At 42.6% G+C, this 24,894-nt stretch overlaps 1 protein-coding gene across 1 annotated transcript in view; it reads right to left on the reverse strand.

The window, feature by feature from the left end:
• The window catches only part of LOC311129836 (TBC1 domain family member 4-like), a 158,848-nt gene that overhangs the window by 71,049 nt on the left and 62,905 nt on the right, over nucleotides 1-24,894 (reverse strand). The window contains exons 10-12 of the mRNA XM_084162319.1: nucleotides 14,687-14,815; nucleotides 8,779-8,841; nucleotides 3,367-3,602 (exon numbers count right to left, since the gene is read on the reverse strand). Coding sequence (XP_084018445.1) covers nucleotides 3,367-3,602; nucleotides 8,779-8,841; nucleotides 14,687-14,815 — 428 coding nt within the window. The remainder of the gene's footprint in view (nucleotides 1-3,366; nucleotides 3,603-8,778; nucleotides 8,842-14,686; nucleotides 14,816-24,894) is intronic.

Raw genomic sequence — 24,894 nt, forward strand, 5'->3', positions numbered from 1 at the left:
TATTTTCCTTGTGAAGACTTACAGAAAATGTTTGACCTGTGTCATTGCCAACAAAGGGTATATAACAAAGTATTGAGAAACTTTTGTTATTGACCAAATACTTATTTTCCACCATAATTTGCAAATAAATTCATAAAAAATCCTACAATGTGATTTTCTGGATTTTTTTTCTTCTCAATTTGTCTGTCATAGTTGACGTGTACCTATGATGAAAATTACAGGCCTCTCTCATCTTTTTAAGTGGGAGAACTTGCACAATTGGTGGCTGACTAAATACTTTTTTTCCCCACTGTAGGCAGGGAAGAAAAGCAGCATGTTAAAAGATTTAGGTGGTCGCAACGAATAACTGCTGCTGCCATCCCGCCGACAAAACATGCCCCCCAACCAACCCCCCCTCCCATTTTCTCTGCCATCCCTGGCCGGTAATTGAGGTGTGGTCAAAGCAGGGGGGCGAGCATGCACCCCCTCTCACCTCCAGAGGGCCCCGGTGTCGGCCAAAGACCCCATGGAACCGAGGGAACCCTGGTAAAAGCTTTTCAGGTAAGTAGGAGCGGAGAAAGAGGAGGGGAGACTGAAGTTGGACTCGCTCTCCAAGACGCTTCGCGTTCTCAAGTAGGACACGGGGCTGGGATGGTGTTAAAAATAAAGAAACCAAGGTTATTGTGGAATAAATGTGGTCTGGATGCAAAATGAGCCACTTACGTGACATTATGATGTTGACTGTGTTTGTAGGGTCTGTTCTGTTGGTTGTGTTAGTTTTTTGTGTTGTGAGTGTGAAAAATAATGTTAATCAGTGAAAACTAGACCTGAATGACTCGTTTAAAGGGAATCAAATCACATCTGTTATGGTGGGAAAGCCAATCACATAATATGAAATTGAAGAATGTAAAATAGATGACATTGTTGATGTAGAACAGATGATTGGTGCATAAATTATTTCTCAGTTAGTGACACACTCATTAGTGTGGATTTTCCATGACAGTTAGTTATAGCGTCTTAAAGCTGAAATCTGCATAAGGAGAAACAGTGCCAATGTTCATCCCAGTACATTTGTTATTGTTTTCGTTTGTAGATGCAATGTAGGAGTGCATTTTTTTTTACAGTAAATACTCTGCTGTTCTATCGCGTGTGCAATGATGTCCAAGGGGAAAAACAGTGTTGGTTGTTTAAAGTAACTTCTTTGTTGTTGTAAAACTTCCCATCAATATTTCAATAAGAGTAGCTGTCAATGTGTCATTGCTACCACTAGCCCTTAAAGAACATATTCCACATATGAGGTACAATATGAGGTGCTATTTTATAAAAGGTCCTATGCCAATCTTATTTACATCACAAATAAAGCATGTTTCCTCATCACAAGATGCTGTATACACAACAGTTCACTAGGGCAAATCCCCAGGCTAGAATGAGAGAAGCTTCTACATAAAGTAGATCTGCATCTACACACATAGAAATAGAATAAATAGAATAGTCACTCAATTTCTACGTCTGTGCACGGTGCTACAGTGCCTTCAGAAAGTATTCATACCCCTGGACTTATTCCACATTTTGTTGTGTTACAGCCTGAATTCAAAATGGATTACTTTTTTTCTCTCTCTCACCCATCTACACGGAATACCCCATAATGACAAAGTGAAAACATTTATTTTGTTATTTTTTGGGGGGCAGATTTATTGAAAAGGAAATACAGAAATCTAATTTACATAAGTATTCACACCCCTTTGCTGACACTCCAAATTGAGCTCAGGTGCATCCAATTTCCTTTGATCATCCTTGAGATGTCACTACAACTTGATTGGAGTCCACCTGTGGCCAATTCAACTGTTTGGATGATTTAGAAAGAAACACACCTGTCTGTATAAGGTCCCACAGTTGACATTGCATCTCAGAGCAGAAACTATATCATGAAGTCGAAGGAACTGTCTGTAGGTCTCCGAGATAGAACTGTGATGAGCCATATATCTGGGGAAGGGTATAAAACAATTTCTAGAGTGTTGAAAGTTTCCAAGAGCACAGTGGTCTCCATCATTGGGCAATTGAAAAAATATGGAACTACCCAGCTCTGCCTAAAGCTGGCCGTCCGGCCAAACTGAGCATCCGGGAAAGAAGGACCTTGGTCAGGGAGGTGACCAAGACCCCAATGACCACTCTGACAGAACTACAGAGTTCCTTGGCTGAGATGGGAGAACCTGCCAGAAGGACAACAGTCTATACAGCACTTCACCAATCTGAGCTTTATGGGACAGTGGCCAGACGGAATCCACTCCTGAGAAAAAGGCATATGACAGCACGCCTGGAGTTTGCAAAAAGGCACGTGAAAGACAAAGCATAAGCAAAACGATTCTGTGGTCTGATGAGACAAGAATGTAACTCTTTGGCCTGAATGCAAAGAGCCATGTCTGGAGAAAACCAGGCACAGCTCATCACCCATCTAACACCATCCCTACCGTTAAGCATGGTGGTGGCAGCATCATGCTACGGGGATGCTTTTCAGCAGCAGGGACTGAGAGACTGGTAAGGATAGAGGGAAAAATGTATGGAGCTAAATACAGGCAAATCCTTGATGAGAACCTGCTTCAGAGTGCAAACAACCTTAGACTGGGGCGAAGAATTACGTTCCAACAGGACAATGACCCCAAGTATACAGCCAAAGCAAAGCTGGAATGGCTTCTGAACAATGTTAAAGTCCTTGAATGGCCGATCCAAAGCCCAGACTTGAATCCCATTGAAAATCTGTGACTTGATGATTGCAGTTCACTGCCACTCCCCATCCAACTTAACAGAATATGAGAAACTCTGCAAGGAAGAATCTAAGAAAATCCCCAAATACAGATGTGCAAAGCAGATACAGACATACCCAAAACGACTCAAAGCTGTAATCGCCGCCAAAGGTGGTTCTACAAAGTATTGACTCAGGGGTGTGAATATTTATGTAAATTGGAAATGTCTGTATTTCATCTTCAACAAATTTGCAAACATTTCTAAAACCTGTTTTCACTTTGTCATTATGGGGTATTGTGTGTAGATACAGAAAAAAATATATATTTAATCCATTTTGAATTCAGTCTGTAACACACACAACAAAATGTGGAATAAGTCAAGGGGTATGAATACTTTCTGAAGGCACTGTAAATGGAACTCCCAATTACTGGAACTGAATAGAACCAAACTAAACAATTGGGGTCAGGACATTTGCACTTTTGTGACATAATCTCCGTCTCATCCATCTTTATCTCATTCTAGTCACATGGGAAGTAAGTGACATAGGGATAACAGGAAGTGAAGTGTGTTGCGTTGTCTGTGTGTTGTGGTGTGGTTCGTGTCATGTCCTGTTGGGTCATGTTGTTTCTGTGTGTGTGTGTTTACCTGCTCTGCAGTAGTTCGGGGTTGACAGACTGCTGCCTGCGGAGCAGGGCCTTGCTGTGGGTACCAGTGCCCCCCTGCTGGACTCCCTGGGTGGGCGCGTCGTTGAACGAGATGCGCTTCTTCACGGGCAGGTGGCTGAAGGTGTGGGCACGCCGCCGGAACTGGAGGGCATCCGGGTCGTCGTCAGGGAAACCAGGGGGTGTGCCTGGCGGGGAGTCACCGGGAGAGTCGTCCGCCTTGAGGGGACAGAGTGATGAAGATGAGGATGATGAAGATAATTATGACTTGCAATGTACACCTGAGACCATTAATAAACTTCCTGACCCCATACCATCTGTTGCATTAACCAGGTCCCAGATTTGTTTGTGCTGTATAGCCAACTCCTATTGTCTTTGGCATACAGGATTTGGCTATACAGCACAAACAGATCTGAGACCAGAATAGTGTTGCATGGGGTGGACTCTAGACTCTGGAGAATGCATTGAGGTGCACACAGCTAGAATGCAAAACTTGCTGCTATGATACATAACAAATCCTGCATAAAATCCAATCTGATTCCGAAAAGCAATTACTAGCAATACAACTTCCACACTCCATACCAAAGCCAACAGGTCTGCACTTACTTACTACTAGCAAGTGTCCTCACTCGCTCAATAGGGTAAGACTCCACTGGTTCGACTCCACACACTCCAACTCTCTTAGTCCTACTCCCTGCCGCCCCTGTGCCTCCCCATGCTGCTCCACTCATCTATTGTACTCTAATAGGCTGCACCCTGTGATTCACTGCATCACATTACAGGAGGGGAGGCCCTACACAGCTCTGTTCCAAACCAAACCCTTACGCCGTTGCCGACTCCCTCTCGCACATCTGACATGTAAGAAAAATGCAGGGCTACCTTGAAAAAGATACCTTGGCCTCAATTGGTCTCCCCTGCCTAAATAAAGGTTAAATCAATGCTGGTTCAGTAACTCCACATAGCTTGCAGAGGGGTTGGGGGTGGAATTATTCCTATGTTCCTCAAACCTAGTCCGTCCATTTAGCTCTGCGACAGACCAACAAGGGCTTTGGGATACGACTCAGAGGTACGTTTGTTTGGTTTGGGACTAGGCCCGTAACACATTGTGAAGAGGCTAGTATAGGCCTGTTTACAAGGGAGTGTAGAGGAAGTATTGAGGCATTGCTCAGCAGACTCAGAGCTGGACACATCCCGTCTCTGTTTCCTGCCCTGGCCCCTGTATCCGGAGACTGTCCTTAGTTCATAGTAGAGGCCTTACTCAGCTGAAAACACAGGGCCAGGGGCACACCACACAGAGACATACACAGATACAGACACAAAGATAGACAAAAACATAGACGCACAAAAGCATGCATGCACGCACACGTACACATAGACTCCCAGAGACAAACACGCACGGCCAGAGGGTCACCATCACACCACCATCCCACATTTTGCATCCCTGTGACACTAGAGGGGACCACTCCGCCACCAAACAACCGTCCAGGCTGCGTTGGAAAATAAACGTAGGAAAAATGCTGGAAAACTTGGGAATATTCATGTGTCAAGACACGCTGTGTGAGAAGGGAACCATGTTGGGGGCCAGAATCAGAGGCGCAACTTTGGTTTTAGAAGTGGGGGGGACATTATTGTTTTTATTGTATTGGGGATAAACACTCCAAACAGCCTACCCGACCGCTTGGAGGCGTCCAAATGGTCCTAAAGTACACCACACCGTTGCCTCGTTTTGTATCACATTCCAATGATAAAACTGGGGGAGACAAAAATGCAATTTCAGAATGTGGAGGGACATGTCCCCCCCGTCCCCAGTGAAAGTTGCGCCCCTGTCCAGAATACATGTCAGGTATTTTTCTGCCATTGTAATCCTTGGGCGGAACCCCTAAGCATTTTTTGGGGTCGCCTAAATCCAAACAGTGTAAAAATATATATACAGTGGGGAAAACAAGTATTTAGTCAGCCACCAATTGTGCAAGTTCTCCCACTTAAAAAGATGAGAGAGGCCTGTAATTTTCATCATAGGTACACGTCAACTATGACAGAAAAATTGAGGAAAAGAAATCCAGAAAATCACATTGTAGGATTTTTTATGAATTTATTTGCAAATTATGGTGGAAAATAAGTATTTGGTCACCTACAAACAAGCAAGATTTCTGGTTCTCACAGACCTGTAACTTCTTCTTTAAGAAGCTCCTCTGTCCTCCACTCGTTACCTGTATTAATGGGACCTGTTTGAACTTGTTATCAGTATAAAAGACACCTGTCCACAACCTCAAACAGTCACACTCCAAACTCCACTATGGCCAAGACCAAAGAGCTGTCAAAGGACACCAGAAACAAAATTGTAGACCTGCACCAAGCTGGGAAGACTGAATCTGCAATAGGTAAGCAGCTTGGTTTAAAGAAATCAACTGTGGGAGCAATTATTAGGAAATGGAAGACATACAAGACCACTGATAATGTCCCTCGATCTGGGGCTCCACGCAAGATCTCACCCCATGGGGTGAAAATGATCACAAGAACGGTGAGCAAAAATCCCAGAACCACACGGGGGACCTAGTGAATGACCTGCAGAGAGCTGGGACCAAAGTAACAAAGCCTACCATCATTAACACACTACGCCGCCAGGGACTCAAATCTTGCAGTGCCAGACGTGTCCCCCTGCTTAAGCCAGTACATGTCCAGGCCCGTCTGAAGTTTGCTAGAGTGCATTTGGGTGATCCAGAAGAGGATTGGGAGAATGTCATATGGTCAGATGAAACCAAAATAGAACTTTTTGGTAAAAACTCAACTCGTCGTGTTTGGAGGACAAAGAATGCTGAGTTGCATCCAAAGAACACCATACCTACTGTGAAGCATGGGGGTGGAAACATCATGCTTTGGGGCTGTTTTTCTGCAAAGGGACCATGACGACTGATTGGTGTAAAGGAAAGAATGAATGGGGCCATGTATCGTGAGATTTTGTGTGAAAACATCCTTCCATCAGCAAGGGCATTGAAGATGAAACGTGGCTGGGTCTTTCAGCATGACAATGATCCCAAACACACCGCCCGGGCAACGAAGGAGTGGCTTCGTAAGAAGCATTTCAAGTTCTTGGAGTGGCCTAGCCAGTCTCCAGATCTCAACCCCATAGAAAATCTTTGGAGGGAGTTGAAAGTCCGTGTTGCCCAGCGACAGCCCCAAAACATCACTGCTCTAGAGGAGATCTGCATGGAGGAATGGGCCAAAAAACCAGCAACAGTGTGTGAAAACCTTGTGAAGACTTACAGAAAACGTTTGACCCGTGTCATTGCCAACAAAGGGTACATAACAAATTATTGAGAAACTTTTATTATTGACCAAATACTTATTTTCCACCATAATTTGCAAATAAATTCATTAAAAATCCTACAATGTGATTTTCTGGAGAAAAAAAATCTCATTTTGTCTGTCCTAGTTGACGTGTACCTATGATGAAAATTACAGGCCTCTCTCATCTTTTTAAGTGGGAGAACTTGCACAATTGGTGGCTGACTAAATACTTTTTACCCCCACTGTATACACTACCAAAGGTTTTAGAACACCTACTAATTCAAGGGTTTTTCTTTATTTTTACTATTTTCTACATTGTAGAATAATAGTGAAGACATCAAAACTATGAAATAATACATATGGAACCATCTCAATTTGGTTGAGGTCGGGTGATTGTGGAGGCCAGGTCATCTGATGCAGCACTCCATCACATCCTTCTTGGTCAAATAGCCCTTACACAGCCTGGAGGTGTGTTGGGTCATTGTCCTGTTGAAAAACAAATGATAGCCCAGTACGCCCAAACCAGATGGGTTGGCGTATCGCTGCAGAATGCTGTGGTAGCCATGCTGGTTAAGTGTGCCTTGAATTCTAAATAAATGACAGACAGTGTCACCAGCAAAGCACCCCCACACCATAACACCTTCTCCTCCATGCCTTACGGTGGTAAATACACATGCAGAGATCATCCGTTCACCCACAGCGCGTCTCACAAAGACACACGGTTGAAACTAAAAATCTCAAATTTGGACTCCAGACCAAAGGACAAATTTCCACCGGTCTAATGTCCATTGCTCCTGTTTCTTGGCCCAAGCAAGTCTCTTCTTCTTATTGGTGTGCTTTAGTAGTGGTTTCTTTGCAGCAATTCGACCATGAAGGCCTGATTCACACAGTCTCCTCTGAACAGTTGATGTTGAGATGTGTCTGTTACTTGAACTCTGTGAAGCATTTATTTGGGCTGCAATTTCTGAGACTGGTAACTCTAAAGAGCTTATCCTCTGCAGCAGAGGTAACTCTGGGTCTTCCATTCCTGTGGCGGTCCTCATGAGAGCCAGTTTCATCATAGCACTTGATGGTTTTTGCGACTGCACTTGAAGAAACTTTCAAAGTTCTTGACATTTTCCGGATTGACTGACCTTCGTGTCTTAAAGTAATGATAACTGTTGTTTCTCTTTGCTTATTTGAGCTGTTCTTGCCATAATATGGACTTGGTCTTTTACCAAATAGGGTTATCTTCAGTATACCACCCCCTACCTTGTCACAACACAACTGATTGGCTCAAAAGCATTAAGAAGGAAATAAATTCCACAAATTAACTTTTAAGAAGGCACACCTGTTAATTGAAATGCATTCCAGGTGACTACCTCCTGAAGCTGGTTGAGAGAATGCCAAGAGTGTGCAAAGCTGTCATCAAGGCAAAGGGTGGCTACTTTGAATAATCTGTTTAACACATTTTGGGTTACTACATGATTCCATATGTGTTATTTCATAGTTTTAATGTCTTCACTATTATTATACAATGTAGAAAATAGTAAAATAAAGAAAAACCCTTGAATGAGCAGGTGTTCTAAAACGTTTGACCAGTAGTGTATACAGTATACATTGGGATGGGAAAATGCTTTAAGTCTAAACTTAAATATGTAGAAAAGATAATGGACCTACAGTTTCAGTCAAAAGTTTGGACACCTACTCATTCAAGGGTTTTTCTTTATTTTTACTATTTTCTACATTGTATAATAATAGTGAAGACATCCAGAGTGACTTACAGTTAGTGCATTCATCTTTTCCTCAAGAGAGAGAGAGAGAGAGAGAGAGAGAGAGAGAGAGAAAGAGAAAGAGAAGAGAGAGAGAGAGAGAGAGAGAGAGAGAGAGAGAGAGAGAGAGAGAGAGAGAAGAGAGAGGGGGGAAGAGAGAGAGAGAGAGTGGAGAAGACAGCGAGGGGGGAAGTGAGAGAGGGGAGAAAGAGAGAAAATAGAGAGAGAAAATAGAGAGAGAGAGAGAGAGAGAGGGGGGGGGGGAGAGAGAGAGAGAGGGGGAGAGAGAGAGAGAGAGACTACTACCATCGAGTGAGATGCTCTGGGAATTTTCACATTCCATACGGAATACTCACTCTCTCAAAGCTCCCCCCCATGCTTCCCATGCTTCCCAAGCGACCTCTCATCTGGTTGGCGCCCTGAGGAGACAAGAGATAAATATTATTGATGTGAATGTGAACTTTTTGTGAGCCGCACGTTACATAACTGAACCTGATTTCAAACGGGTTCAATATTTTGCTGACGTGGAATGTCAAAAACTTGTCCCTGAGCCTGATAGCAATTGACAAGTGAGTTCTCACATAAATTGGACAATTTCAATATTCCACCCGAACTCTAACCAAATTTAAGAAGATTACGAAGTAAACCTCCTATAAATAATTAAATAATTAAACCATGTTAACCCATGATAACATTTTGTTTAGGGTGTGGATATTCAACCGGCAGATCTAGCAGTGAAGTTATAGTGTCGGGGGTAAGAGACTAGAATAGGTTTAGGACTGGGGTTAGGGTTGGCTTTAAGGTTAAGATTAGGGGTGATGATAGGGTCAAGGTTAGGGATTTGTATTTGTATTTATTATGGATCTCCATTAGCTGCTTCCAAGGCAGCAACTACTCTTCCTGAGGTCCAACAAAATTAAGGCAGTTATGCAATTTTAAAAACATTACAATACATTCCACAACACATTAAGTGTGTGCCCTCAGCCCACTCCTCTACTACCACATTTCTACAACACAAAATCCATGTGTATAGTGTGTATGTTATCATGTGTGTGTGCATGTGTCTGTGCCTGTGTGTGTGTCACTTCACAGTCCCTGCTGTTCTATAAGGTGTATTTTTATCTGGGGTTTCTTCATCTAATTTGACTGCTTGCATGAGTTACTTGATGTGGAACAGAGTTCCATGTAACCATGGCTCTATGTAGTACTGTGCGCCTCCCATAGTCTGTTCTGGACTTGGGGACCGTGAAGAGACCTCTGGTGGCATGTCTTGAGGGGTATGCATGGGTGTCCGAGCTGTGTACTAGTAGTTTAAACAGACAGCTCAACATGTCAATACTTCTCACAAATCCGAGTAGTGATGAAGTCAATCTCTCCTCTACTTTGAGCCAGGAGAGATTGACAAGTATTTATTAATGTTAGCTCTCCGTGTACATTTAAAGGCCAACCGTGCTGCCCTGTTCTGGGCCAATTGTAATTTTCCTAAGTCCCTCTTTGTAGCAGCTGACCACACGACTAGACAGTAGTCCAGGTGCGACAAAACTAGGGCCTGCCTTGCTGATAGCGTTGTTAAGAAGGCAGAGCCACACTTTATTATGGACAGACCATTCCCCATCTTAGCTACTGTTGTATCAATATGTTTTGACCATGACAGTTTACAATCCAGGGTTACTCCAAGCCGTTTAGTCTTCTCAACTTGCTCAATTTGATCATTATTCATTACAAGATGTAGTTGAGGTTTAAGATTTAGTGAATGATTTGTCCCAAATGCAATGCTTTTAGTTTCTGAAATATTTAGGACTAACTTATTTCTTGTCCACCCATTCTGAAACTGACTGCAGCTCGTTGTTAAGTGTTGCAGTGATTTCACTTGCTGTGGAAGCTGATGTGTATAGTGTTGAGTCATCAGCATACATAGACACACAGGCTTTACTCAGAGCCAGTGGCAGGTCATTAGTACAGATTGAAAAGAGTTAGGGGCCCAGACAGCTGCTCTGGGAAATGCCTGACTACCTGTATTACAATATGTTGGAGAGGCTTCCATTAAAGAACACCATCTGTGTTCTATTAGACAGGTAACTCTCTATCCACAATAATGTAGGGATGTAAAGCCATAACAAACACGTTTTTCCAGCAGCAGATTATGATTGACAATGTCAAAAGCTGCACTGAAGTCTAACAAAACAGCTCCCACAATCTTTTTAGTATACATTTCTCTCAGCCAATCATCAGTCATTTGTGTAAGTGCCGTGCATGTTGAATGCCCTTCCCTATAAGCGTGCTGAAATTCTGTTAATTTGTTTACTGTGAAATAGCATTTTATTTGGTCAAAAGTTTACTAAGGGTTGGTAACAGGCTGATTGGTCGGCTGTTTGAGCCAGTAAAGGGTGCTTTGCTATTCTTTGGTAGCGGAATGACTTTTGCTTCCCTCCAGGCCTGAGGGCACACACTTTCCTGTAGGCTTAGATTGAAGATATGGCAAATAGGAGTGGCAATATCGTCCGCTATCATCCTCAGTAATTTTCCATCCAAGTTGTCAGACCCAGGTGGCTTGTCATTGTTGATAGACAACAATACTTTTTCACCTCTTCCACACTCACTTTACAGAATTCAAAATTACAATGCTAGTCTTTCATAATTTGGTCAGTTATGCATGGATGTGTAGGTTCAGAATTTGTTGTTCCTAACCTTGCCAATGAAAAAATCATTAAAGTAGTTGGCAATTTCAGTGGGTTTTGTGAAGAATGAGCCATCTGATTTAATGAATGATGGAGCCAAGTCTGTCTTTTTGCCCAACATTTCATTTAAGGTGTTCCAAAGCTTTTTACTATCATTCTTCATATTATTATTCTTTGTTTCATAGTACAGTTTCTTTTTCTTTTTATTCAGTTTAGTCACACATGATTTCTCAATTTACAGTATGTTTGCCAATCGGTTGTGCAGCCAGACTTATTTGCCTCATACCTCTCAAGCATACAATTTTTCAATTCCTCATCAACCCACAGGGAATTAACAGTTTTTACAGTCATTTTCTTAATGGGTGCATGCTTATTAGTAACTGGAATAAGCAATTTCATAAATGTGTCAAGTGCAGCATCTGGTTGCTCCTCATTACACACCGCAGACCAGCACATGTTATTTACATCTTCAACATAGGAATCACTAAAAAACTTATTGTATGACCTCTTATAGATTATATTAGGCCCATCCTTTGGAACTTTGGATTTCCTAGACACAGTATGGCTATGGATTTGGATAATGCTTTAAAGCCAGTATGTGTTCATCCCTTCAAATTAGTGGATTCGGCTATTTCAGCCACACACGTTGCTGACAGGTGTATAAAATCAAGCACACAACCATGCCATCTCCATAGACAAACATTGGCAATAGAATGGCCTTACTGAAGAGCTCAGTGACTTTCAACATGGCTCAGTCATAGGATGCCACCTTACCAACAACTCAGTTTGTCAAATTTCAGCCCTGCAAGAGCTGCCCCGGTCAACTGTAAGTGCTGTTATTGTAAAGTAGAAATGCCTAGCAGCAACAACGGCTTAGCCGTGAAGTGGTAGGCCACACAAGCTCAAAGAACAGGACCGGCGAGTGCTGAAGCGCGTAGCGTGTAAATATCGTCTGTCCTCGGTTGCAACACTCACTAACGAGTTCCAAACTGCTACCCTAACCCTAAACCTTTTTCCCCATTTTGTTACGTTACAGCTTTATTCTAAAATAGATTAAATTAATGTTTTTCCTCTTTAATCTACACACAACACCCCATAATGACAAAGCAAAAACCGGTTTTGAGAAATGTTTGCCCATTTAAAAACAGAAAAACCTTATTTACATAAGTATTCAGACCCTTTGCTATGAGAGTCTAAATTGAGCTCAGGTGCATCCTGTTTCCATTGATCATCCTTGAGATGTTTCTACAACTTGATTGGAGTCCACCTGTGGTAAATTAATTGGACATGATTTGGAAAGGCACAAACCGGTCTATATAAGGTCCCACAGTTGGCAGTGCATATCAGAGCAAAAACCAAGCCATGAGGTCGAAGGAATTGTCCGTAGAGCTCCGAGACAGGATTGTGTCGAGGCACAGATCTGGGGAAGGGTACCAAAACATGTCTGCAGCATTGAAGGTCCCCAAGAACACAGTGGCCTCCATAATTCTTAAATGGAAGAAGTTTGGAACCACCAAGACTCTTCTTAGAGCTGGCCGCCCGGCCAAACTGAGAAATCGGGGAAAAAGGACCTTGGTCAGGGAGGTGACCAAGAACCCGATGGTCACTTTGACAGAGCTCCAGAGTTCCTCTGTGGAGATGGGAGAACCTTCCAGAAGGACAACCATCTCTGTATAACTCCACCAATCAGGCCTTTATGGTAGAGTGGCCAGACGGAAGCCACTCCTCATTGAAAGGCACATGACAGCCCACTTGGAGTTTGCCAAAAGGCACCTAAAGGACTCTCAGACCATGAGAAACAACATTCTCTGGTCTGATAAAAACAAGATTGAACTCTTTGGCCTGAATGCCAAGCTTCACGTCTGGTGGAAACTTGCCACCATCCCTACGGTGAAGCATGGTGGTGGCAGCATCATGCTGTGGGGATGATTTTCAGCGGTAGGGACAGGGAGACTAGTCAGGATCGAGGGAAAGATGAACGGAGCAAAGTACAGAGAGGTCCTTGAGGAAAACCTGCTCCAGAGCGCTCAGGACCTCAGACTGGGGCGAAGGTTTACCTTCCAACAGGACAATGACCCTAAGCACACAGCCAAGACAACGCAGGAGTGGCTTCGGGACAAGTCTCTGAATGTCCTTGAGTGGCCCAGCCAGAGCCGGACTTGAACCCGATTGAACATCTCTGGAGAGATCTGAAAATAGCTGTGCAGCGACGCTCCCCATCCAACCTGACAGAGCTTGAGAGGATCTGCAGAGGAGAATGGGAGAAACTCCCCAAATACAGGTGTGCCAAGCTTGTTGCGTCATACCCAAGAAGACTCGAGGCTGCAATCGCTGCCAAAGGTGCTTCAACAAAGTACTGTGTAAAGTGTGTGAATACTTATGTAAATGTGATATTGACATTTTTTTTTTTTTTCTCAAGTCTTCTTTTCAGACCAGAGAATGTTGTTTCTCATGGTCTGAGAGTCCTTTAGGTGCCTTTTGGCAAACTCCAAGCGGGCTGTCATGTGCCTTTCAATGAGGAGTGGCTTCCGTCTGGCCACTCTACCATAAAGGCCTGATTGGTGGAGTTATACAGAGATGGTTGTCCTTCTGGAAGGTTCTCCCATCTCCACAGAGGAACTCTGGAGCTTCTGTCAGTGACCATCGGGTCACTCTGACCAAGGCCCTTCTCCCCCGATTGCTCAGTTTGGCCGGGCGGCCAGCTCTAAGAAGAGTCTTGGTGGTGTTCTTGGGGACCTTCAATGTTTCAGACATTTTTTGGTACCCTTCCCCAGATCTGTGCACAATCCTGTCTCTGAGCTCTATGGACAATTCCATCGACCTCATGGCTTGATTTTGCTTTGACATGCACTGTCAACTGTGGGACCTTATATAGACAGGTGTGTGCCTTTCCAAATCATGTCCAATCAATTGAATCTACCACATGTGGACTCCAATCAAGTTGTTGAAACATCTCAAGGATGATAAATGGAAACAGGATGCACCTGAGCTCAATTTCGAGTCTCATAGCAAAGGGTCTGAATATTTATGTAAAGAAGGCATTTCTGTTTATATTTTTAATAAATTTGCTCATATTTCTAAAAACCTCTTTTCACTTTGTCATCATGGGGTATTGTGTGTAGATTGATGAGGGAAAATATGTACTTAATCAATTTTAGAATAAGGCTGTAACGTAACAAAATGTGGAAAAAGTAAAAGGGTCTGAATACTTTCTGAATGCACTGTATTCTTAGGAAATGTCTTTACAATAGTAACAGGTGGCAGCAAAGGTCTCTGATTCATGGATGTCCATGACAAAGAAAAATACATAGACAAGAGACAGGGAGCCACAAGACACAGATATTTGGAAACCTTGAGAGGATATTCTCTAGGGATTTGATCAGACACAGAAAAAGACAGAAAGAGAAGGGGAGGTAAGGAGGGGAAACAGCGAAAGAGACCGGCTGATAGAGAGCGAGAAAGACAGAGACAGTGAGGGAGATGGACAGAATGACAGACATAATAGAGATAGAGATAGGGAGAGAGAAAGAGAACAATAAATAGAGACCTATAGAGTGAAAGACAGAGACAGACATTGTGGTAGTACCCGTGAGAAGATGTTCTCCAGTGAGCTGGTCAGAGAGCTCTTGGCCTTGTTCTTCAGGATGTCCAGTTTGAAACGGCCGCCCGTCGCCGCTGTGCTGTCCGTTGTTGCTGTCGTAGTGTTGGGGGTATTCTGTTACACACAGATAAATGTCAAAGGTCAGAGGTTACACCACTGTCAAAAACACTACAACAACCTGGTTCTATTTGGGGCAACAATGTTGTTTAAATGCAGAAACAGTCAGGTTCCAAGACTAATGCAATATAGCATAGAAAAGAAAGTATACAAACAATTTCTTCAAAAATTGAATCATAGTCCAAAACTGTACAATTCTGTGTATAACACAGAACATGTGCATACAGTTACAAATCACTTTCAGTAACACTTTATAATACCGTTCACTATAAACCATTTATAAGGCGTTCATAATACGTTTCATTGATGATGACGACGACAGTGAGGACAATGCTGATCCTGAGCTGGATGACATTGATGAAGAGGATGAGGAGGCTGAGGCGGCACTGCTGGAGGATGAAGAAGAGGAGGAGGAGGAGATGGAGTTGGAGCAGGCTCCACCCACCAAGCCTATCCCTGCCCCTGTGGAGCCTCCCGTGAAGAGGAAACGCGGTAGACCCCCCAAGAATGCGCCCAAACCCGCCTCACCTGCCAAAGCTAGCAAGGCTACCCCTAAGGGCAAGGCTGCTGCAGCAGCCATCATCCAGGTGGAGGATGAGAATACAGGTGCCATAGAGAACATCATAGTGAAGAATGAGCCAGAGGCTGAGCAGGCTGCCATAGAGGTGGTGGTTGAGCAGTCAGAGGAGGCAGAGGCAGGGGTGGCGCTGCCTGTAGCAGAGGTTGCGTCCAACGGAGATCTCACCCCTGAGATGATCCTCAGCATGATGGACCGGTGATCTAGCCCACACAGACAGCTCAAGGACTTCCCCCTTCTCTCAACATTTCCCTTCAAGTCCACCCTCTTCATATGATCTGCCATATTACAAACCACTCCGCTTTACTCTTTATTTTCATAATTTGTTTTTAACAAATCTGTGTTTCTTTTCACTCTCAAACCCACATCCTTCCATGCATTCACTGTAACAGTTTAAGTTCCAATTGCTTTGGTCTGGGGCGGCAGGTAGCTTAGTGGGTAAGAGCGTTGTGCCAGTAACCGAAAGGTCGCTGGTTCTAATCCCCGAGCCGACTAGGTGAAAAATCTGTCGATGTGCCCTTAAGGCACTTAACCCTAATTGCTCCTGTAAGTCGCTCTGGATAAGAGCGTCTGCTAAATGACTAAAATGTAAATGTGTAAATGTATTTTCGTCCATAAAAACCATTTACTCATCACCAGTGAAGTCTTTTTGCTGTCCCTAATCTAAAGTGAAGGCTACTTATACTTTATAAATACTTTTAAAATGTTGAGTGACCACTGCCATTTATTTATATTATTTAACCAGGGAGTCATGCTGAAACCACAGTCTATTTGCAGATGAGCCCTGCATGAACACATCAATAAACAACAATGACACTTTACATAGCCTATCTACAGTATATTCACATCAATTACACATGCAAGAAAAGCAAACACAAAACACGAAAAGCAAAATATAATCATATGAAACAAACACTTTGTTCAGTAAAAAGGCGCTCTAACATCCGCCTGAATTGCCCTAGAGAATTGCCCTAGAGTCGCAAAAAAAACTAAAAGTAGATTTACCTAACTCGGTGGAGATTGAAGGGATCTCCAGACTTAGCCATTCCTGAGTCTGGGTCTGGTAACTTATACGTCTGAAGGTTAACAATGAGGTAAGGTATGGTGGCAGTTTATGCAAGTGGGCATTATAGAGAAAAAGAGTGCAATGCATCAATCTACGAGACTTCAAAGAGGGCCAGCCTACGTTCTGATCCCCATTAGCTTCCTGGGGTCCAGCAAAATTAAGACAGTTATGCAATTTAAAAAATATTACAATACATTCACTGATTTCACAACACTCTGTGTGCCCTCAGGCCCCTACTCCACCACTACTCCACCACTACCACATATCTACAATACAAAATCCATGTGTGCGTATGTTATCGTGTGTGTGTATGCATGTGTCTGTGCCTATGTTTGTGTTTGTGTTGTTTCACAGTCCCCGCTGTTCCATAAGGTGTATTTTTATCTGTATTTTAAATCTAATTTTACTGCTTGCATCAGTTACTTGATGTGGAATAGAGTTCCACGTAGTCATGGCTCTATGTAGTACTGTGCGCCTCCCATAGTCTGTTCTGGACTTTTGGACTGTGAAGAGACCTCTTGTGGCATGTCTTGGGGGGTATGCATGGGTATCTGAGCTATGTGCCAGTAGTTCAAACAGACAGCTTGGTGCATTCAACATGTCAATACCTTTCATAAATACAAGTAGTGATGAAGCCAGGAGAGATTGACTTATTGATGTTAGCTCTCTGTGTACATCCAAGGGCCAGCCTTGCTGCCCTGTTCTGAGCCAACTGTAATTTTCCTAAGTCCCTTTTTGAGGCTTCCATTAAAAGAACACCCTCTGTGTTCTGTTAGACATGTAATTCTTTATCCACAATATAGCAGGGGGTGTAAAGCCATAACACATATGTTTTTCCAGCAGCAGACTATGATGGATAATGTCGAAAGCCGCACTAAACTCTAACAAAACAGCCCCCACCATCTTTTTATCATCACTTTCTCTCTGTGATTGTTGAATGTCATTCCATATAAGCGTGCTGAAAGTCTGTTGTCAATTTGTTTACAGTAAAATAGCATTGTATCTGGTCAAAAACAATTTTTTACTAAGGGTTGGTAACAGGCTGATTGGTCGGCTATTTGAGCCAGTAAAGGGGGCTTTACTATTCTTAGGTAGCGGAATGACATTTGCTTCCCTCCAGGCCTGGGGGCACACACTTTCTAGTAGGCTTAAATTGAAAATATGGCAAATAGGAGTTGCAATATCGTCTGCTCTTATCCTCAGTAATTTTCCATCCAAGTTGTCAGACCCCGGTGGCTTGTCATTCTTGATAGACAACAATAGTTTTTTCACCTCTTCCACACTCACTTTATGGAATTCAAAATTACAATGCTTGTCTTTCATAATTTGGTCAGATATACTTGGATGTCAGTGTTTGTTTCTGGCATGTCATGCCTAAGTTTGCTAATCTTGCCAATGAAAAAATCATTAAAGTAGTTAGCAATATCAGTGGGTTTTGTGATGAATGAGCCATCTGATTCAATGAATGATGGAGCGGAATTTGCCTTTTTCCCCAAAATGTCATTTAAGGTGCTCCAAAGCTTTTTACTATCATTCTGTATGTTATTTATCTTTGTTTTATAGTGTAATTTCTTCTTCTTTTATTTCAGTTTAGTCACATGATTTCTCAATTTGCAATACGTTTGCCAATCTGTGCAGCCAGACTTATTTGCCATTCCTTTTGCCTCATCCCTCTCAACCATACCATTTTTAAATTGCTCATCAATCCACAGGGATTTAACAGTTTTACAGTCCTTTTCTTAATGGGTGCGTGCTTACTAGTAACTGGAATAAGCAATTTAATAAATGTGTCAAGTGCAGCGTCTGTTTCCTCCTCATTACACACCACGGATCAACAAATATTCTTTACATCAACAACATAGGAATCACTATAAAACGTATTGTATGACCTCTTATACACTATATAAGGCCCAGCCTTTGGAACTAGATATGGCTAGATATGGCTACTATATTGTTTCACTACATCCAATGGATTTGGATACTGCTTCAAGCAATTAGTAAACGATGTGATCAATACATGTTGATGATTTCATTCCTGTGCTGTTTGTTACTACCCTGGTAGGTTGACTGATAACCTGAACCAGGTTGCAGGCACTGGATACTGTTTTAAGCTTTTTCTTGAGTGGGCAGCTTGATGAAAGCCAGTCGATATTTAAAATCACCAAGAAAATATACCTCTCTGTTGATATCACATACATTATCAATCATTTCACACGTTGTCCAGATACTGACTGTTAGCACTTGGTGGTCTATAGCAGCTTCCCACAAGAATGGGCTTTAGGTGAGGCAGATGAACCTGTAGCCATATTACTTCAACAGTATTTAACATGAGATCCTCTCTAATCTTTACAGGAATGTGGTTCTGAATATAAACAGAAGCACCTCCACCACTGGCATTTATGTATTTTCTGTAAATGTTATAACCTTGTATTGCTACCACTGTATCATCAAAGGAATTGTCTAAGTGAGTTTCAGAGATAGCCAGAACATGAATGTCATTGGTTACTAGTGCAGGTTGAGCTACACACAGTGGACTTCCTACTAGGGCACACCGCCTCAGTGCTAACAGCACAAATCTGGTTCATAGGCACATGATTGCTGCATACAATAGCTGTAGGATCAGCAGAGGCATTTAGGGCAGTTAGAATGACATAAATTAGGTTACTTACATTGTGTCTACCAATGCTCCTGGTATAATGTACATTTGCTAAAGCATTATGATGACTCAGCGACACAATGGTAGGGATTAACTGAGCTGGGCTTGGGTCATTGACAAGTCATTGTCTCAATGCAGCCTTATAATGCTGCGAAATGATCCATTTTGTCACAATTTGGTGTTTTGAGTAAGACTTATCTTTTTCTAAGCTTTACATTAAAATTTTAGTCATTTAGCAGACGCTCTTATCCAGAGCGACTTACAGGAGCAATTACGTTAAGTACCTTGCTCAAGGACACAGACAGATTTCCCACCTAGTAAGCTCAGGGATTCGAACCAGAAACCTTTTGGTTACTGGCCCAACGCTCTTAACCGCTAGGCTAAGAATTCTATATTCTCTTTTTGTATTGGTTGTTTTTATTTGAGTTTTTCCATATACAGCACCTCCAATGTAAACAATGTTATCCAGTGTGTACCACTAGGGGAAGCTGCAGTAGCGTTAGGGTTAGGGTATAGTGCACACGAAGTTCCTCTACAAGCAAAAAGAGAAAGAAACTGACTGGAAAACTGACTTATCTCCTGTGTCTTCTTTCTCCATGTGTAAAACAGGCAAGTATGAAATATGATTTAATTATTGAGACAACAAGTTCATCTCACTAGCACTTTACTTTGGTGTTAAAGTTTTGAGTACAAATACTCAACACCTTAACTGTGTGCTAGACCAATATTTGGATAGATCCTCTACCCGGCCACCCCTACCTTCTATTCGAGCGAATTCTTGAATACCTATATCAAAAATTCTAACTTATTTGATATTAGGCAATCCTCCTTTCACTCTCATTTTCACAATATTTATACCCGAATTGACTATTTTTTGGGTTGATGCTAAATTACTCCCTTATACCTGTAATGTGAGGTATCATGATATTATAATCTCTGACCACAGTCCACTCACCTTTTCCCTGAGAATGGGTGACATCGTATCAAGCGAGAGGGTCTGGAGGTTTAATCCTCAACTCCTCACAGAACCGAAATTCTGTGAACATCTTTGATACCAATGACAACACAGAGACATCCCCAGCAGTATTGTGGGAAACACTGAAGGCTTATTTGAGAAGCTGTATCATCTCCTTTCAGGCTACCAGGAGAAGGCAAAGCAGAGATAAATTACTAGAATTGGAGGGACAAATTCACCTACTGGATAGGGAGAATGCTAGTCATCCATCTATGGAGAAACATTTGAATATAATCGGATTCTCTCAGCTAAAATTGTTAAATCTTTTCTCTATACCAAGCAAAAACATTTTGAGTTTGGTGACAAACTGCACAAATTACTTGCCAGACAACAATTAAAAACTGAGCGTGACCGAATGTTTCACCAAGTTAAATCTGTAACTGGGGAATTACTCACTTCCCCCAAGGACATCAATGACCGATTCTGTCAGTTTTACGAGACTCTATATACATCTAAAGCAGATCCTAACACTTTAAGTATGCAAAACTTTTTGGAGGACTGTAATCTTCCTGCCCTGAACCAGTAAGATTCTAACTTCCTGAATAAGGAAATATCTCTCTGAGAAATTCAAGAAACAATTACATCTCTAAAGAGTGGCAAGACCCCGGGCCCAGATGAATTCCCTGGTAAATTCTATAAAACATTCAGCAACATTCTCTCTCCCTACCTGCACAAACTGTTTGTTCAGGCCAATGAGGATGGAGCTCTCCCACCTACTTTGGATGAGGCGGTTATTACAGTTATACATAAAAATTGTAAAGATCCGGAAGGAGTACGGTTATACAGACCAATATCTCTCCTCAATACAGACCAAAAGATCTTAGCAAAAACTCTTCCTAACAGTTTTAGCACTTTTGTTGGAAAATTGGTCCATTCGGACCAGACCGGCTTTAACAGAAACTCATTCTTCAATCTCAGGCACCTCTTCAACATCATTCATTCTCAGAGGTTACCCAACGTGGACCTTGCCGTTATATCTCTTGACGCCGAAAAGGCCTTTGACCAAGTTGAGTGGTCCTATCTATTTAAGATCCTACCGAAATGTAATATTGGAGATGGGTTCATAAAATGGATCCAGCTTCTACACTGCTCAAAAAAATAAAGGGAACACTAAAATAACACATCCTAGATCTGAATGAATGAAATAATCTTATTAAATACTTTTTTCTTTACATAGTTGAATGTGCTGACAACAAAATCACACAGAGATTATCAATGGAAATCAAATGTATCAACCCATGGAGGTCTGGATTTGGAGTCACCCTCAAAATTAAAGTGGAAAACCACACTAAAGGCTGATCCAACTTTGATGTAATGTCCTTAAAACAAGTCAAAATGAGGCTCAGTAGTGTGTGTGGCCTCCACGTGCCTGTATGACCTCCCTACAACGCCTGGGCATGCTCCTGATGAGGTGGCGGATGGTCTCCTGAGGGATCTCCTCCCAGACCTGGACTAAAGCATCCGCCAACTCCTGGACAGTCTGTGGTGCAACGTGGCGTTGGTGGATGGAGCGAGACATGATGTCCCAGATGTGCTCAATTGGATTCAGGTCTGGGGAACGGGCGGGCCAGTCCATAGCATCAATGCCTTCCTCTTGCAGGAACTGCTGACACACTCCAGCCACATGAGGTCTAGCATTGTCTTGCATTAGGAGGAACCCAGGGCCAACCGCACCAGCATATGGTCTCACAAGGGGTCTGAGGATCTCATCGCAGTACCTAATGGCAGTCAGGCTACCTCTGGCGAGCACATGGAGGGCTGTGCGGCCCCCCAAAGAAATGCCACCCCACACCATGACTGACCCACCGCCAAACCGGTCATGCTGGAGGATGTTGCAGGCAGCAGAACGTTCTCCACGGTGTCTCCAGACTCTGTCACGTCTGTCACATGTGCTCAGTGTGAACCTGCTTTCATCTGTGAAGAGCACAGGGCGCCAGTGGCGAATTTGCCAATCTTGGTGTTCTCTGGCAAATGCCAAACGTCCTGCACGGTGTTGGGCTGTAAGCACAACCCCCACCTGTGGACGTCAGGCCCTCATACCACCCTCATGGAGTCTGTTTCTGATCGTTTGAGCAGACACATGCACATTTGTGGCCTGCTGGAGGTCATTTTGCAGGGCTCTGGCAGTGCTCCTCCTTGCACAAAGGCGGAGGTAGCGGTCCTGCTGCTGGGTTGTTGCCCTCCTACGGCCTCCTCCACGTCTCCTGATGTACTGGCCTGTCTCCTGGTAGCGCCTCCATGCTCTGGACACTATGCTGACAGACACAGCAAACCTTCTTGCCACAGCTCGCATTGATGTGCCATCCTGGATGAGCTGCACTACCTGAGCCACTTGTGTGGGTTGTAGACTCCGTCTCATGCTACCACTAGAGTGAAAGCACCGCCAGCATTCAAAAGTGACCAAAACATCAGCCAGGAAGCATAGGAACTGAGAATTGGTCTGTGGTCACCACCTGCAAAACCAGTCCTTTATTGGGGGTGTCTTGCTAATTGCCTATAATTTCCACCTGTTGTCTATTCCATTTGCACAACAGCATGTGACATTTATTGTCAATCAGTGTTGCTTCCTAAGTGGACAGTTTGATTTCACAGAAGTGTGATTGACTTGGAGTTACATTGTGTTGTTTAAGTGTTCCCTTTATTTTTTTGAGCAGTGTATATAGTAACCCCTGTGCGAGAATACTCACTAACCAACCATTGTCACTCCGATTTAACCTTTATAGAGGGACAAGGCAGGGTTGTGCGCTGTCGCCTTTACTTTTTGCTCTAGTGATTGAACCTCTCGCTCAAGCGATCAGATCTCACGCAACAATACACGGCTATAATACTAAAGATACTCTAAATAAGATTTCTCTATACGCAGATGACATTCTCCTCTATGTAACGGAACCTCAATCTAGTATTCCAGCTATTCTTGATTTGATTAACCTGTTTGGTACCTTCTCGGGATATAGAATAAATTGGAACAAGAGCGAATTAATGCCCATACGGTTGCAAAACCCCTCTTGGTTAGAACTTCTTCCATTTACGTTATCTTCAGATAAATGTACCTATCTAGGAATTGCAGTTACCAAACAATACTCCTCTCTATTTAAAGAGAATTTCCCCTCTCTGATGCAAAAACTCAAAGGTAAACATACAATTTTGGAGAACTCAACCCAATTTCCCTGCTTGGAAGAATTAATGCCATTAAAATGGTCTTCCTCCCACAGCTACTTTACCTATTCCAGAACATCCTGGTATTCATACCTAAGTCCTGTCATAAACAACTGGACTTAATTATCAATCCATTCATCTGGGATTATAAAACACACAGGATATGTAAAAAAAAAAAAAAAAAAACACCTCTGTAAATCCAACATGGAAGGAGTATTGTCTCTCCCAAATTGTATATTTTACTATTGGGCCGCTAACCTCCATGCTGTTACGTTTTGGCTGGATGACGCACCTCTGTCATCCAGCTGGCTTAGTATGGAGGGTGAGGATTGCCACCCCTTCTCTATTGGCGCTGTGATTTTGTCCCCTGGCAACTAGTCTCAAGAAGGCCAGTTTTATTGCTTCTTTAATCAGCACAACAGTTTTCAGCTGTGCTAACATAAATAAATATAATAATATGCCATTTAGCAGACGCTTTTATCCAAAGCGACTTACAGTCATGCGTGCATAAATTTTTTTTTGTGTATGGGTGGTCCCGGGGATCGAACCCACTACCTTGGCGTTACAAGCGCCGTGCTCTACCAGCTGAGCTACAGAGGACCACATAATTGCAAACGTTTTTTTTAATGATCAATTAGCCTTTTAAAATGATAATCTTGTATTAGAAAACACAACGTGCCATTGGAATACAGGACTGATGGTTGCTGATAATGGGCCATAAAAAATATGTCGTTTCCAGCTACAATAGCCATTTACAACATTAACAATGTCTACACTGTATTTCTGATCAATTTTATGTTATTTTAATGGACATTTAAAGGACATTTCTAAGTGACCCCAAACTTTTGAACTTCTGATCCACGCCCCTACCTTTTTTAAAGGTATTACATTTTAGTCATTTAGCAGACGCTCTTATCCAGAGCGACTTACAGTTAGTGAGTGCATACATTTTCATACTGGCCCCCCGTGGGAATTTTGACTGATTTCCTTACATGAACTGTAACTCTGTAAAATCTTTGAAATTGTTGCATGTTGCGCTTATATTTTTGTTCAGTATAAAACACTTAAAACAAATGTTTCAAGGTATAAAATATATACGTGTATTAAAAATATTAAACACAGAAGCACTGTATCGCCATTCAAACTTTCTGCTTCCATTGGTAGACACTCCAGCAGTATCGATGCTCTTCAAGGTGCTCCTCAAGGTAAAATAATAAAGACTTATTACTAAACGTTATTATAAAGTGTTACAGAACTTTCAAGCATCGGAGAAGACAACGTTGCATCCAAAGGCAGTGTAGGCGATAAGGTAACACAAGGAGCCGCTTGTAGATTAGTAGATTTTACAACAAAAATATAAACACAACATGCAACAATTTCAAAGATTTTACTTAGTAACATTTCATATAAGGAAATCAGTCAATTTAAATAAATTCATTAGGCCCTAATCTATGGATTTCACATGACTGGGCAAGGGTGCAGCCATATGTGGGCTTGGGAGGGCATAGGCCCACCCACTTGGCAGCAAGGCCCACCCACTGGGAATCCAGGCCCAGCCAATCAGAATGAGTTTTTCCTCACAAAAGGGCTTTATTACAGACAGAAA

The sequence above is a fragment of the Coregonus lavaretus genome, assembly GCF_964263955.1.
Source record: "Coregonus lavaretus genome assembly, chromosome: 5".
In the NCBI taxonomy this organism is placed as follows: Eukaryota; Metazoa; Chordata; class Actinopteri; order Salmoniformes; family Salmonidae; genus Coregonus; species Coregonus lavaretus.